A 16820-nucleotide genomic window follows, 5' to 3' on the forward strand; every position below is an offset into this window, starting at 1 on the left:
TTATTATTTAAATGATAGAATATTAAAACATGCTGCTGTGCAGAGAGACCGTGGTGTGCTCGTGCATAAGGTGTTAGTGAGGCCACACCTGGAGTATTGTGTTCAGTTTTGGTCTCCTTACTTGAGAAAGGACGTACTGGCACTGGAGGGTGTGCAGAGGAGATTCACTAGGTTAATCCCAGAGCTGAAGGGGTTGGATTGCGAGGAGTGGTTGAGTAGACTGGGACTGTACTCATTGGAATTTAGAAGGATGAGGGGGGGGATCTTATAGAAACATATAAGACTATGAAGGGAATAGACAGGATAGATGCGGGCAGGTTGTTTCCACTGGCGGGTGAAAGCAGAACTAGGGGGTATAGCCTCAAAATAAGGGGAAGTAGATTTAGGACTGAGTTTAGGAGAAAGTTCTTCACCCAAAGGGTTGCGAATCTATGGAATTCCTTGCCCAGTGAAGCAGTAGAGGCTCCTTCATTAGATGTTTTTAAGATAAAGATAGATAGTTTTTTGAAGAATAAAGGGATTAAGGGTTATGGTGTTCGGGCCGGAAAGTGGAGCTGAGTCCACAAAAGATCAGCCATGATCTCATTGAATGGTGGAGCAGGCTCAAGGGGCCAGATGGCCTACTCCTGCTCCTAGTTCTTATGTTCTTATGTTCTTATGTTCGAGCTAAAGTAAAAGTGTTAATATTGTTTTATTTTCTTTTGTTTGAATAAAATGTGTTTATAAAATTACTGGGAAGAGTATTCTGTAGTCAGCATCACAATGAAGCAGTCTGGGAAGAGCTGTTCAGGCAGTTGGCAATCTAGTTGTGAAAGAACCCTTAGGAATGAGTGAACGTGATATGGTAGAATTCTTTATCAAGGTGAATAGTGAGGTAGTTGATTCTGAGATCAAGGTCCTGAACATCAATAAAGGTAACTATGATGGTATGAGGCATTAGCTGGCTATGGTGGACAGGGAAACATTATTGAAAGGAAGGACAGTGGCAGGCATTCAAGGAACAAATAGGTGAACTCCAAAATTTGTATAGTCCTATTTGACGCAAGAGTAGAAAGTGAACTGTGGCCAAACCATGGCTTACAATAGAAATTAGAGATAGTATTAGATTCAAAGAAGAAGCATTCAAATTAGCAAGAAAAAGCAACAGACCTGAGGATTAGGAACAGTTCAAAATTCATCAAAGGTGGACCGAGTGATTGATTAAGAAGGGGAAAGGACAATATGAAAGTAAGCTGGAGGGGAACATAATACCGACTGTAAAAATTTCTATAGCAATGTAAAGAGAAAACGATTGATATAATAAACTAATGTTACAGGCAGAAACTGGGGAATTCATAACAGGGAACAAAGAAATGGCTGAGGAAGCAAATTCATACTTTGCTTCTGCCTTTACAAAGGAAAACACGAATAATATACCGGAAGTTCTGAGAAACACAAGTTTCAGTGAGAAGCCGAAGGAAATTAGTATTTGTAGAGAAATGTATTTGGGGGGTGGCACAGTGGTGCAGTGGTTAGCACTGCTGCCTACGGCGCTGAGGACCCGGGTTCGATCCTGGCCTAAGGTCACTGTCCATGTGGAGTTTGCACATTCTCCTGTTGCTAACTTTGCCTTAGTTTAATTGCTCTGTTCTATCACCTTTGCTCTTGAGTCGCCAGGTATCTTTATGATACCGCCACGTGGTTCAAGTCCGAGTAATGATCAATAATCCAATACACCGATTAGTAAGATTTAAATCAAAGCACATTTATTATACACAGTAATCACTACTCATGCATAAATTCTACGTCTAAGCTATTTCTTACAACTAACAGGCCTATACTTAACTTGGAACTGGCCCACCATGTCAGGGAAACAAATGGCCTTTTGTTCGAGTTCTGAGCCTGCGGGATTCGAAGTTGGTACAGATTGATAGCTAGGAGCGCCTATCTCGTAGCGAGCGTTGAAGTAAGACTTACAGTTTTCGACCAGCTGCTGAAGAGCTGGCGAAGCGGTGGTGAAGAGCTGGAGCTGAGGAAGAGCTGGAAGCGGTGGAAGAGAGCTGAAGAGCTGAGGAAGAGAGCGACTTGAACTTGGGGCTCAATTCTTATAGTACCCAGGGGCTTCCCGCCTTTCGGGGCGGACCCTGTACCTGGTCCTTGGACTTTGTCCCAATCACTTGGTTCGATTTTCTCCAATGCTGGAGCGGTTCCCTGATCGATGGGCGGTCTTGAGGTGGTCGTTCACCTCCTTTTGTGTAGGCTTCTGCTGGCGCCGAAGAGTTTGGTTTTGCTTTGTGTGTCTAAATGTTGCTCATTGTTCCCGGGGATTGCTCATTAGTTTGCAGATGGCTGGTGTTTTGTTATGCTGATGGTTACTGGTGTTGCTCGTTTTAGTCTTAGTTTAATTGCTCTTGTTCTGTCACCTTTGCTCTTGAGTCGCCAGGTATCTTTCTGATACCGCCACGTGGTTCAAGTCCGTGTAATGATCAATAATCCAACACACCGCTTAGTAAGAGTTAAATCAACGCACATTTATTATATACAGCAATCAATACTTATACATTAATTCTACTTCTAAGCTGCTTCCTACAACTAACAGGCCAATACTTAACTTTGGAAATGGCCCACCAGGTCAGGGAAACGAATGGCCTTTCGTATGGGTTCTGAGCCTGCGGGATTCAAGGCTGGTACAGGTCAATAGTCAGGAGTGCCTATCTCGTAGCGAGCGTTGGAGTAAGACTTACTATTTCTCGCGGCTGTTGCAGAGGGTCAGCAGAAGGGTCTCGAAGGGTGCGGAGAGGAGAAGAAGGGTCGATTTGAACTTGGCCCCTATTCTTATAGTCCCCAGGGGCTTCCCGCCTCTCGGGGCGGACCTTGTACCTGGTTCCAAGTGATTGGACTTGGTCCCAATCACTTGGTTCGATATTCTCCAATGCTGGAGTGATTCCTTGATCGAGGGGTGGTCATTCACCTCTCTTTGTGTAAGCTCCTGCTGGCGCCGAAAAGTCTGGGTTGGCTTTGTGTTTCTAATTTGTAGCATATTGTTCCCGGGATTGCTACTTACTATGCAGATGGCTGGTGTGTTGTTATGTTGATGGCTGCAGGTATCGATTCTGTCTGGCCTCCCCAGAGGCGAATACACTGTTTTGCCTGCAGCTGTCTGTTTGAGTCCTGTTGGCTGATTTTCCCATCAGCCTCTTCCGTTCGCCATTTTAAATCGGGGTTTGGCTATTCTAATCAGGAGTTAGCCATTTTAAGTGGCTACACTGGTATCGATCTTGTCTGGCCTTTCCAGAGGTAAATACACAGCCAACCTGCAGCTGCTCGTTTTTGTCCTGTTGGCTGACTTTCCCATCATCCTTTGTCGTTCGCCATTTTAAATCGGGAATTGGCCATTTTAAGTGGCTACACTCCCCATGTCTGTGTGGGTCACACCCCCACAACGCAGAAGATGTGCAGGTTAAGTGGCTGGCCACGCTAAATTACCCCTTCAAAAAAAGAAATTGTTTGGGGGAAATTAATGGGGTTGAAGGCAAATAAATCCCCAGGGCCTGATCATCTTCATCCTCGAATGCGTAAGGAAGTGGCCCGAGGAATAGTAGATCCATTGGTGGTAATCTTCCAAAATTCTTTGGACTCTGGAATGGTTCCTGCAGATTTGAGGGCAGCAAATATAACCCCGTTATTCAAAAGTGGGGTAGAGAGAAAACAGGGAACTATAGACCAGTGAGCCTAACGTCGGTGGTAGGGAAGTTGCTGGAGTCCATTATCAAAGATTTCAAAGCACAGCATTTGGAAAGCAGTGGTATAATCAGACAAAGTCAAATGGATTGACAAATTTAAAATCATGCTTAGCAAATCTATAGAATCCTTTGAAGATGTAGCTAGTAGAGTTGACCAGGGAGAACCGGTGGATGTGGTTTATTTAGACTTCCAGAAGGCTTTCAAGAAGGTCTCACAGAGCAGATTACTACATAAAGTTAAAGTGCATGGATTGCCAGTAGTGTCTTGAGATGGATAGAAAGCTGGTTAGCAGACAAGAAGCAAAAATTTTACAGTTTTGGTGTCCTTATCTGAGGAAGGATGTTCTTGCTATAGAGGGAGTGCAGCAAAGGTTTACCAGATTGATTCCTGGGATGGCGGGACTGTCATATGAGGAGTAGATTGGTTCAGATTATATTAACTGGAGTTTAGGAGAGTGAGAGAGGATCTCATAAAGACTTATAAAGTTCATTCTAACAGGTTTAGACAGGGTAGATTCAGGAAGAATGATCCCGATGGTGGGGGAGCCCAGAACTAGGGGTCATAGTTTGAGGATAAGGGGTGAACCTTTTAGGACTGAGGTGAAGAGAAATTTCCTCACCCAAAGATTGGTGAATCTGTGGAATTCAACACCACAGAAAGTAGTTGAGGTCAAAATGTTGCATAATTTCAAGAAGGAATTAGATATAGCTCTTGGGGCTAAAGGGCTCAAGGGATATGGGGGGAAGGTGGGATCAGGGCATTGAACTTGATGATCAGCCATGATCATAATGAATGGCAGAGCAGGCTTGAAGGGCTGAATGGCCTCCTTCTCCTATTTTCTATGCATGCTTCTATGTAACCAAGCTCTATCTCTTATATTATCACTTTTGGAACAAATCGCTCTTTCCGCAGCGCATTCAAACTTTAAAACACTTATGGTATCTAGTCCAGTCTCTCAGCCGCTATTGAGAGCTGAGCAGGTGTCTGCAACACCTTGCAATTGTCCAACAGGTTCAAAGGGCTTTCGGTCTGCATGGATGAGAGTGGGGACTGCAGCACGGATGAGAAAACTGACCATGGCACAGGAAGCCATTCAAGCTGGGGGAACTATTAGGAATGTATATAATCATTCAGTACTTTACTTTATAAACCTGTATTTGGTCACCTCTGAGTATCAGACCTCTCCAGACTCACCAAGGAAGTCTTTAGTCAGCCACCCAGGTGGCCTATGTTATTTCCCGGCATGAGATGATATGTGCTGTTCCCTACTCATGCCTAACTAGCTTTTCAGAAAGCCTCTGATAAGGTAGCTCACACAAATACAAATAAAAGCAGCTCATTTAACCTATCTGAGTAACTAGGTCCTTTAATCTAGGAGTCATTCTTGTCACTCTCCTTTAAACTTTTCCAAGGTTCTGATGTCACCCAGCATGTGAGAGCGCCAAACCTGGGTTCAGTACTCCCAATATGGTCTAACCAATGGCCTCTATAGTAACAGAATGCTGTCATTTGATTGTTACTGAACGGTTCTATCAATAAAACCCAACTCTCTGGTAATTTTAGGGCAGAATTCTACAGTCCAGTCATGGTGAGAACAGGGCTGTAAAATGTGACGAGCGGTTCAAACGTCCATTGACTTCAGCGGGACTGGCAAGAGTGACTGCTAAATTGTGTCCTCAGTGACAGTCTCTCTACATTGGTCATGATCCTTCAGTGATATTGTATTCTTGGGCAGGATTCTTCGTCCCGAGATGCGTTTCCCGATGGGACGGGGAATCAGACGTCAGGGCAAAATTGGGCTAAACACAGGACGCCAACCTGATCGCGATGCTTTGAACCCCCATTGGCGGTTGGAACAAGGTCCATGCCGCAAGCCAGCAGGAGCTTGAAAATCAATGCAAATAGGTCATAATGACCCATTTGCAGCCACTTAGCGGGCCTGGCACCCTATGCTCCAGCCTTCCATGATTCTCTGGGCCCCGCAGACGGAATCACGTGGGTGTAGATCACTTGTGGTCTCTACCAGCATGGTCCTGGCATGGTTGACCTCGCAATGAGCCAAGGGCCCCCTTTGCCCACCGCAAAACCCACCACGTCAGGACCATGCTGGTCGTGACCATCCAAAGGCCACATCCCCAACAATGCACTGTCTGCCCAGGACTCCTCTACCCGGCCCCTGCCACCCCCCACCCCCACCCCCCCCCACCCCCCCCACAGGGAACCCTGTGATAGGGAGACACCCCACCCCATATATATGTTCACTTGTTCACATTAAACACTTGCTCACAATGTTACAACCTTCCTTGGTGCTCTGTGACAGGATGTGACAGATGGGCTGGCTGCAGAGTCGCTGTTCGGGGTGGGGAGAGGGGGGGCTTGGCTCAGACGTGGGGAGGGTGTTCATGGGAGGAGATGGCCGGCCGAGGGGGGGGGGGAGGGGGGGAGGCGGTAGGATAGGAAGGGATGTCCATGCCAATGACCAGCCCCCCTAGTTGATGAACATGGAAGCGATTAAAGTGTCCCGTGCGGTTTGGCCCAGGTGCACATGCTGGCGGTGACCACCACTTCCTTTCTGCTGGACAAAGCATCACATTCAACAGACATTAGGTGGCAACTGTTTGCTCTTCACAAACCTAGTCTGCTCTTCCCCAATCACCTTTGAGAGGCACTCCTCCAACCTAAGCGCCAATACCTTCACCAGAATCTTGGCATCCACATTCAATAACGATATTGGCCTGTACGACCCACACTCTACTGAGTCCTTATCCTTTTTCAGCTGCAGAGAAATGGATGCCAGTCCCATAGCCTCTGGCAGTACCCCCTCGCTACCGAGTCATTGAACATCTCCACCAGCAGTGGCGACAACTTATCCAGAAACGTCTTATAAGGCTCCACCAGGAAGCCATCCGGACCCAGTGCCTCATCCATCAGCATCTTCCCTCTCGCCGCCCGCACTTCTTCCACACCCACAGACTCCTCCCACCCTGCCCTCTCTTCCTCTCCCACCTCAGGAATCTCCAAGCGCCCCAGAAATGCCCTCATGTCCGACTCATTCTCCGGAAGCTCCAACTTATACAGATTCTTATAAAACTCTTCCAACACCTTATTCACCTGCTGCGGTGCCACCAGCAAGTCCCCTGTCCTGTCCCGGACCCGAACAATCTTTCTTGCCACCGCCTGTCAGCAGAGCTGGCCTCCAACAAGCAGCTGGCCTTTCCCTCATACTCATATACAACCCCCTTCACCTGCCTTAATTGCTGGATCGCCTTTCACGTGGACAGAAGGTCAAACCTCGCCTGCAGCTCCTTCCTCCTTACCCGACAATCCGGAGTCGAATCCTCCACATACCTTCCATCTACCTCCAAAATTTCTTCCACCAATCGTTGCCGGTCCTCTCGTGCCTCCCTGTCCACCTGAGCCTTAAACGAGATAACTTCAAGCCTCACTACTGCTTTCAATGCTTCCCAAAAATAATGAATGCTCCCTCTGGTGCAAAAACCTCCACGGGTCCATCCCCCAATCTTCCTCATAAATGCAGCCAACACCTCCCCGCCCCCCCCCCCCCCCCCCCCGCCCCCCACCCGGCTGCCCGAGGTGGTCAGTGAACGTGGCATGGAATTATCTAACTTCAGATTCAGTACTATACTTCTACTTGCCCCCCCCCCCCGCCGCCCTCATCCCAGTATTAACTGGTGTGTATCCAAATTTGGTATGGCAGCCAGCACCTTCTTCATAAATCCTACATCGTCCCAATTCAGGCCGTATACAATACCCAGCAGCACCAACCTTGCCACCAAAGCACCCGTTACTATTACAAACCTACCCCCCTGATCTGCCACCATTTTCTCCATCTGGAACCTCACTCTCTTACCCAGCAGTATCGCTATCCCCCGGGCCCTGCTGTCACAGCCCGAGTGGAGTACCTGACTTACCCAACCCTTTCTCAGCCTCGCCTGGTCCTTCACCCTCAGGTGGGTCTCTTGCACCATGCCGACTTTCAAACTCTTCAAATGCAGGAAAACTCTTGCTCACTTCACTGGTCCCCCCAACCGTTGCACATTCCATGTCACCACCCGAGCAGGGGGTCTCTCACCACCCGAGCAGGGGGTCTCTCACCTCCCCCCCCCGCCCCTTCTGTCAGTCATAACCACTACTTCTGGCTCCACCCAGCAAGCGGGACCCAGCCCTGCCCCTAGTAACGGTCAGCCACCTACCCCTCCCCCTTCGCAGAAACCAACCCTCCCCCCCAGCCACGTCCTCTCGAAACCATCTCACCCGGTGTCATTCCCATCCTCCCACCATTCACACCTTCCAGGCCCATCAAGTCCTGTCCATACAGGTTCCAATGGCCGCGGCCCTTCCCCCACCGTGCTCCCATTCATTAGCCAGCTTGCGCCTTCCAGTGTGGTGGCGTCTGCCAGTGCCCCTTTCCCACATAGTAAAAACAAACCAACATCCGAGCCCCCCCACACCCAAACCTTCCAAACTCCCAACACAATAATCCCTCAAACCCAAAAACAAATCCCAACCGACAAACCCCAAACCATCCCTTCCCAAACACCACTTAACAACAAAAAAAACAAATAGAGGGAGAGGAAAAAAGAGCAACAATGCCAAAAAATACAAAAAGTTAAAGAAAAAAGCATAACACCGTCAAAGTCCAAACTCAATTCAGTCCCAGTCCTTCAGCTTTCACGAACGCCCCTGCCTCTTCCGCGTCTCAAAATAGTAGTCTCTGGAGAGATGTGTGACCCTCAGTATCGCCGGGTAGACCACCCCAAACCTCATGTTGCTTTTATACAACTCCACCTTTGTCTGACTAAAGGCCGCACGCCTTCTCGCCAGCTCTGCTGTGAGATCCTGGTATATACATATGCTGCCACCTTCCCACATCACCTCTCATTTCAGCTTTGCCCATCTCAGCACCTTCTCCTACAACTAATAGCTATGGAAGCAGAAGATCACAGCCGTTGGTGGCTCATTCGCCTTTGGTTTCAGCCGGAATGACCGGTGAGCCCTACCCAACTCGTAGAGGGAGGGGTCCTCCTCCTCCACCATCAACTTAACAAACATTTCCGCAAAGTACTCCGTAGGCCTCCGGCCCTCCAGCCAAACGCACAATCCTTAGATTCTGCCTTTGTGACCTGTTCTCCAGGTCTTCCACCTTGGCTCTCAGCCCTTTGTTACTTTCTACCACCCTCCACAGCTCGTCAACCGTCGAGGTGAACTGGTTGATGTCCTACGACAAGCCTCCACCCCCTTCAACACCTCTCCTTGCTCCTGCACCGCCGTTGACGCCTTTGTCAAAGTCTCCTTCATCGGGGCATGGGTCTCACCCACCCACTCCTTGAGTGAGGTAATCATGTCTATTCGATGCTTATCAAAGTGTTCCGAAAACAGCCGCTCAAACTCCCCCGCCATCACTTTGGCCAGCTTATCTACCATAATGGGCCACTCGGCGAGCTTACTCCCGCATCTTTCCTCCCGCTGAACTCTCCACCAAACCTGCTGCCGGACTTTCGCTCACCCCCTTTCTCCCTGTATTCTTTTTCTGGGTTTTTGACATCCTTTTGTAGCCTTAAGCTTTCCCATGAATGATCATATGAAATTCTCCCCAAAAACTGAGTACAAAGGGCAAATAACCAAGTCTCTAGCAGGACCCACCAAATGTGTGACTTCCACCAGAAGTCCCCAACCTGCTGAGGTTTTACAGCACTTTGTGTTTTTAGTTCAGATTTCCAGCATCTGCAGAATTTTGTTTTCAATTTCGAAGATTGTGTTTGGTTTCGGGAACCAAACCTCAGGAAGGATATACCGGCCTTGGAAGAGAGTGCAGAGTCTCCAAAGGCAACAACAATGTATACCGCATGAAAAAGGGAAGCTGAATGGTTGGCAGCTAGATTCTGATTGTTCCCTTTGAGATATGGTTTTCTAACGATTCTGTCCTGATGAGTGCAAGACAAAGCTTCGATGGCATGTCTTTTTAGAGCAGTACTCAGATTATTATATTGTTCTTATTACATAAGAGGGACATTTTCCTTTTCACTGAATCATTCCTTATGGATGCCATGGTTTACTGTAAATAGATGGAGGATACTTTTCTTGATGAGTCAGGACGAGATTTGAACACAGAGCCCAGGACAAGTGTTCTACCCCAACACGTCCCTTGCTATCACATAGATATGAGGTGGCTTGCCTTTATGATCTACAAACTCCATAATGAGCAGTTCTGAAGATTCAAAATTAACCTATGTCCAGTGCTGGTATTCTTAGCTGATGGAAGAAGTGATATCATTGGTGGAGGAGAAGGAGTTTCAGTTGAATAATTTGAATTGTTGCTCAAATTTGCTATACCTATATTGTGCACTGAGCAGTTTAATTGATGATGTGCCATGTGTTTTCTATGGAACACACAAAGTGATCTTTCGCTGTTTCAAAATATTGCTCCAAACATGTTATAAAAAGTTAAAGATCTTAAATTTCACAAGAACAGATGACTTCATATTATGCTGAAGCAAAAGGCTGTCCAGATTTGTAGATTAGAACTTTATTCATATAACAGAAGTGTCATAAAAGGTAAACCCCGATACAAAGTGATAAAGAATATTGAAACAGAGTTCAGCACCGAAAACGTAGGTATATTCCCCAATTTAAAGGATCCAACACATAAAATGTAAGTTTCTTGACCACTTTCCCAGAAACCCAAACAATTGACCTTTAATTTGCTTTTTGCCCTGGTTAAGATGTCAAGGTTAATTTCATGTTGTTTAAATGTGGAAAGTGAATGAGTTACTGAAGCTGTTCCAAATAGCAGACATGAAGTTAATCAAAACTTGTTAACCATTGAAATAAAGGCAGTGTGTAGAGGAAATCGAGCTCTGACAATCAACTCAGTGGGCTGGTAAGAGACTCGCTTGGCATTAGTTTATCCCTTGTTGATTCAGAGTGTATGTTGCTGACGCACCACAGTAGATTTCACAATAGCTTGGCCTCGTTTCGAACCACTAGATCCTCCTGAACCACCGAAACTGTGTCCTATTGCTGAACTTAATTCATTGAACCCTTGAACATTAGCTGTAAAAGAAGAAAGAAAAACACATATAATCTGGGACCCACACTTTTTTTCCTTTATTCTTTCATGGGACGTGGGCATCACTGCCCATCCCCATTGTCCCTTGAACTGAGTTGCTTGCTGGACCATTTCACAGGGACAGTTAAGATTCAATCTCATTGCTGTGGACCTGGAGTCACATGGGCCAGACCAGGTAAGGACGGCAGATTTCCCTTCCCGAAAGGTTATTAGTAAGAAAACGAACAACTGCAACCAGAAAAATAATCTGCATTTATATAGCACCTTTAACAAAGTAAAATGTCCCAAAGTGCTTTGCAGGATCTTTATCAAACAGAAATTTGGGCAGCACAATAGCACAGTGGTTAGCACTGTTGCTTCACAGCGCCAGGGCCCCAGGTTTGGGTCACTGTCTGTGCGGAATCTGCATGTTCTCCCCGTGTCACCGTGGGTTTCCTCCGGGTGCTCCCGTTTCCTCCCACAAGTCCCGAAAGACGTGCTGTAGGTGAATTGGACATTCTGAATTCTCCCTCTATGACCCGAACAGGCGCCGGAATGTGGCGACGAGGGGAGTCTCACAGTAACTTCATTGCAGTGTTAATGTCAGCCTACTTGTGACAATAAAGATTATTATTATTAATTTGACACCGAACCACAGAAGGATATATCAGTATATATATATCATGGCTTGCTCAACCATGTAGCTCCTGAAGGAGGGTCAGCAGTTTGCAAGAATGAAGTGTGGGATTTGGGTGACGGTGGTTGATTTGAATGGGAGAGCTAAAGGAGAAGGAATAATGAAACATAATCAGCCAGCATGGGGGCCAGGAAGGCAAGTTGGCTACTGACATTGTACTCATATTGGATGACAATTGACCTCATCATTAAACGCAGACATAATTTACATTTATGCATGACTAAAATAAGAGCAGGAATCCTGGAAATGCAAAGCAATTCTATCAGGCTCTGGGAACAGAACAAATAGAGATTAAGTTTTGGGCAGCATTGTATAGATCCTTCTTCAGAACACACGCACTGTGATCTGAAATGACAGCCTGTCTATTCCCTTCCTAGCAGATGAGAAATCTACTGTGTATTTCCAGAAATCCCCACTTTTGCTTTACAATCTAGCTCTTCCTCCAAGAATTCTTAGTTCAAACTAGGAATTGGAAATTCTCTTACCCTGGCTCTGTACTTGCTGGATGCTCAGGGTTTTTACCCCCGATGACATTCTGTTGAAAAGGAAACACATTCACATTACAGCAGGTATTTGCAGAATATTTACATCCAGATTTCCATCAGTGTTTACCAATGTTCGCCCTCTCCCAGGGACCCTCGTATCTGCTGCATAACGTTCAGAATGCGCACACAGACACCCTCCAGCTCCTCAGCCAAAGTGCCCATTCTTCATGGGTGGCCACAAATAGCAAATGCCAGCAGGCCATTTGGTCATGGGGAGGGAGATCCAGATCTTGGAGTGAGTTCATGTTTGTGTTCCGTTCGATACCAGCAGCTTTTGAACCCAATTTTTGTGTGGAATATCCGGGCACTCTGAATGCCGGCACTTAATTCCATTCACAGAGATCAACACTACCATTTAAATGCAAGTAGATTGTAATCTGTCAATGTCGGAGATTATGGACTGTGTTAGAATTTGGAAGTGCCCTATATCCTACCTTTCCTCCTCTCTCTCCAACAGACTCCTGTAGGTGGCAATTTCAATGTCCAGACTCGTCTTGATTTGTAACAGCGCCTCATATTCCTGGGCTTGTCTCACAAGCTGCGCTTGTGCTGTATTGATGGCCGCCTGCAGATCCATAATCCTGGCCTTAGCGTCTTTGAGAGACAGTTCACCATTTTCCTCCGCATCTTTGATTCTACCCTCCAGGATCACACGCTAAATGGCACAAACATTAATATGGTCAGATTCATCGACATTCTGTGCATTAGAAGAACACCAGGTCCGGCCAGAAAGGCTGACCTTTATAACCAAGAATTGGGAAGAGCAGGCCTTGTGGATTGCAGACTGATACTAGACAATTTCAGCAGGTCTGACAGCATCTGTGGAGAGAGAAGGGAGCGAACGTTTCGAGTCTGGGTGACTCTTTTACAACAATCATTCAGTTGCAGTCATTGACCTGTCCCTTTCATGTCTTTGCTTACCTGGTTTCTCAGACCGTCAATCTCACCATTCAGTCCACGGATATTCCCTGTCAGGGTTTTAATCTCATTCTTAATTTGAATGAGTTCATCGCCACATTGCCCAGATGACATGCTCAGTTCCCGCATCTGCAAAGAAAACACTTAGTTAGTCAAAGATTTCACACCGAGCGTGGGTCCTATCAAATCTATGTGGGACATCGGGATATTAACCTTGTTGGTTTTGTATGCCTCCATCTCTTCGCGGTTACTTGTGGCCAGTTTCGCATACTGAAGTTTGGCGTCCTGAATGAGTGCGTCAATGTTGAGCTCGGGCACCGACTCCAGTTGTACGTTGACAGATGTGTTCTGAATCTGTGCCTGCAGCTCATTAATTTCCTAAATATCAGCAGGAGGGGGTAAAAAAAAAGATTGAAAAGTGATTGAGAGCGTTCGAGCTGCATTGGTCGAATTAAAGAGGACAACTGCTGAACCAGCCACATTTTTACCTCTTCAAAGACTGATTGGAGGAAGTGGATTTCATCGGTGAGGCTTTCCAGTTTGGCTTCCAGTTCCACTTTGCTCATGTAGGAGTCATCCACGTCCTAAAGTGGGGAGGGACAAAGTACTTTCAGCCAAGCGATCGGGTTGCCTGAGCCCCGCGGACAGGTATGTACATAATATAGTCACCTCACCTTCTTCACCAGAACAAACTCATTTTCCATTTCTGTGCGCTTGTTAATTTCATCTTCGTACCTGGAATGAAACAGATTATTTTGTAGATAATCACTGCTCCGTTTCCAAAACACTCCCTATTTATCAAATATCGATCTAAAAGCTCACTGTTCTCCACCTTTGCCCCCACAAGTTACGCGCCGTCAAACTGTGCTCTTAGAAGTCTTCCTTAAACAGGAAGATCACCCAGACGAGAACCCACCTCTCCACCCCCAGTTTACTAAACTCATTAACACCCCCAGCCCACCCATAACCCAGATACACTCATTCAGGGGAGGAGTGTGACGAGGACCGAGCCCCTCCACTTTTACCACAGATTCGTCGCTCTCCACACTCACTGTACTTCTCCCGTCCTGTCGTGCACAGGCCAGATCGCCTCGCTCGGACATTTCTGATGTTTCCTACTCCCCAACCCAGGGGAAGTGAGGCCAAATGCAGCAATACAGCTGTATCCCCGCGGAGAGGACTATGACGGGCACCGAGTCTCTCCTGTAGTTTCGTCTACACGACCACCCTAAGGATTATTTTGCCAGCTCCTGACCAATTTGTCAAAATGGTCCTTGTGCCGTTGAGACACGACTCGGGGTCGGTGCATGAGCAAATCCAGCAGCGCCGCACTTACTTGGTCTTGAAGTCCTCAACGACTGCTTGCATTTGTAGAAGATCCGCCCCGAACCTCTGCTTCTCCTCCCCAAGTGTATCCAGTTGTCTTCTCAGGTTCTCGATGTAAGTCTGGAACATGCTGTCGATGTTGGATTTGTAATCTCCTTGTTCTTTCAGGAGATTCAGTTTGACCTCCAGTCTCTTATTGATCTGTTCCAGGCCACGAACCTAACGGAGTAAAATGAGGACAGTTAGATGACACCCATTTCTGGGGACACAGCAATTCATTGAGAAAAGACACAAAACACTGGTTCACAAATATGCCGCTGTGAAAATTACCCGCTCAGTGAACGCGACAAACGAGTTGTTGAGTTTCATGATCTGTTCGCCCTCCTGCGCACGGACCGTCTGAAAACTGGTGTCAATGAGAGGGAGAGGGACACTGAGGTCAACGGCTGGACCGGCGATCTGCCTTGTCCCGAAGCTGCCGTAGCCGGCACCGGCGACGCTGCCACTGCTTATCCCGTAGCCCATTGCCATTGGCCGCGATATTGACCGCCTTTGGGTTAGGATCAGACTCTGTGCTCTGGGAACTCTAGTGACGGACATTTGGCCGCTGCTGCTGCCCATGCGGCGCTGGCCGCTGATGCTGCCCATGCGGCGCTGGCCGCTGATGCTGCCGCCGCTGATGCTCATGCCGCCACCGATGCCGCTGCCGCCGATGCTGATGCCGCTGCCGCTTCGTCGGGAGAGGCCGATGAATTGCTGTGAAGACATGTTGAGGTTGGATGAGAGATTCCGGAGTTCCAAACTGAACGACTGGTGGAGGTGAGGGCGCTTTCAGCTGCTTTTATGAGCTGTGTGGAGCTGGGCTTGGTCAGGGTGTCAGATAACAGCAATGAGGAACAGAGAGCAACCGATATAGGGGAGGAGCCGGTCAGTCACCGCCCTCTGCCACGGGTTCCAACCTGTCCCTTTGCGGAGCAGCCACACCCGGCTCTTGCTCCAACCTGGAGTCAGCTCTTTTCGGAGCAGCCCCCTCTCTACCTGTAAACCATCAGCTAGACGTAGGGCTGGGGAACTCCACAATCCCTGTGAAGGAGCTGATTGAGAGGACAGCAACTCCTGTACATATGGTGAATGTAAATGGCGACAGCAGCTCACAGTATTGATGCCTATTAGTGAGCATCAGTGTTGGAGCTGGGGAATTATCATTAATATATCAGCCCCATTTGCCAATGGCTCTCTTGATACATGTGCTTAAATAAGCAGTCTTACATAAGTAATCTCCGCTGATGTAGCAGTCAATACAGGGTTAAATCCTGATAGAGGGAGTGTCTAGGTTTTAATTTTGGGCATCCCGCGTTTCGGGCACTGGACAGGTTCACAGTTCGCGGACCCGGGGCACTGGATATACCGCCTGTCTCTGCCCAGTTGTAAAGCTTCAGCATTAATTAAGTGCAGAGCAACGGGAATTCTGCGTAGGCGAGGGCGAAGTGTGGACAGCTCCCACGTCACTGTCTGGAGACATCTCCCGGGGCACAGTATTCATGGATCAGTAAAAAATAATAAACTACTATCAAATATGCAATACCCATAAATCCCGAGAATAAAACTGCCTTTGTAAATCCCATTTGGTGTTGGGAACTTTCCTATCCTTTCACACAGACACATTGTTGTGCAATGAAGCGCAATATTTTTCTTTGGAAAAAAAAGTTCCAAACTGTTTTGCTCAAAATCACAGCAGCGTCTTCAGTAATTGGGATGTTTAGCTGCAACACCAGTGCAGAATTTGTAAACATGGTGCACCATTCTTTGTGTTTCCTGTGTCTGGGGCGGAAATTGACAAGGTTGTCATTTTAAAAATAAATTTAGAGTACCCAATTCATTTTTTCCAATTAAGGGGCAATTTAGCGTGGCTAATCCACCTACCCTGCACGTCTTTGGATTGTTGGGGCGAAACCCACGCAAACACAGGGAGAATGTGCAAATTTCACTAACAAGGTTGTCATTACAAATCGGAGAGAAACGGTCCCTTTCCTTCCGAATTTCTGCAAACTCGGAATCAAATGAAGGCAGCTGTTTCAGCTGTCGGTGCTCATGTGCTGTTTGCACCCTGGCCATTATCCGAGCTGTAATCGTTGAACCATCCACATTCCTGACGAAGGCAGTGTTACCACCCACTAACCTAGCCTGGTCTCCACTAAGCAAACCGGTACAGCAACTTAACCCAGGGTGTTGTCATCTCATCGATTGCTGTCTCATTTCAAAGTCTTGCCCTGTTAAAAAACCCACAGGGAACAAACCGACGAAGATTTAAATGAATATTGTAGCGCGTCCCAAACGGATATTGTTAACTTTGAACATCAGATATTCGAAATTGTGCTATAGGAATCTTGTTCCATTTGCTGTGGTATACAACAACTTACATAGAATTTACAGTGAGGAGGCCATTCGTCCCATCGAGTCTGCACTGGCCCTTGGAAAGAGCACCCACGCCTCCACCCTATCCCCGTAACCCAACCTAACCTTCTGGACACTAAGAGCAATT

General features: G+C 47.2%; 1 protein-coding gene across 1 annotated transcript; it reads right to left on the minus strand.

The window, feature by feature from the left end:
- Nucleotides 1-10254: 10254 nt before the first annotated feature.
- Nucleotides 10255-15108, minus strand: LOC140405382 (keratin, type II cytoskeletal 8-like). Its single transcript, XM_072493716.1, has 9 exons — nucleotides 14609-15108; nucleotides 14289-14497; nucleotides 13627-13687; nucleotides 13441-13536; nucleotides 13166-13330; nucleotides 12956-13081; nucleotides 12469-12689; nucleotides 11975-12024; nucleotides 10255-10797 (listed from the first exon to the last, which is right to left on the minus strand). The coding sequence occupies exons 1-9, from the start codon at nucleotides 15044-15046 to the stop codon at nucleotides 10664-10666; spliced, it is 1500 nt and encodes a 499-aa protein (XP_072349817.1). The 5' UTR covers nucleotides 15047-15108; the 3' UTR covers nucleotides 10255-10663.
- Between the last annotated feature and the right edge of the window lie 1712 nt (nucleotides 15109-16820).

This window comes from Scyliorhinus torazame, chromosome X (assembly GCF_047496885.1).
Source record: "Scyliorhinus torazame isolate Kashiwa2021f chromosome X, sScyTor2.1, whole genome shotgun sequence".
Taxonomy (NCBI): Eukaryota; Metazoa; Chordata; class Chondrichthyes; order Carcharhiniformes; family Scyliorhinidae; genus Scyliorhinus; species Scyliorhinus torazame.

Coding starts and splice junctions, on each gene's coding strand:
- LOC140405382 (XM_072493716.1), bottom strand. CDS start 15,046: ATGTCTTCACAGCAATTCATCGGCCTCTCCCGACGAAGCGGCAGCGGC. Junction 14,498..14,608: donor TTGTCGCGTTCACTGAGCGG/GTAATTTTCACA, acceptor TTACTCCGTTAG/GTTCGTGGCCTGGAACAGAT. Junction 12,025..12,468: donor TTGGAGAGAGAGGAGGAAAG/GTAGGATATAGG, acceptor CCTTTTCAACAG/AATGTCATCGGGGGTAAAAA.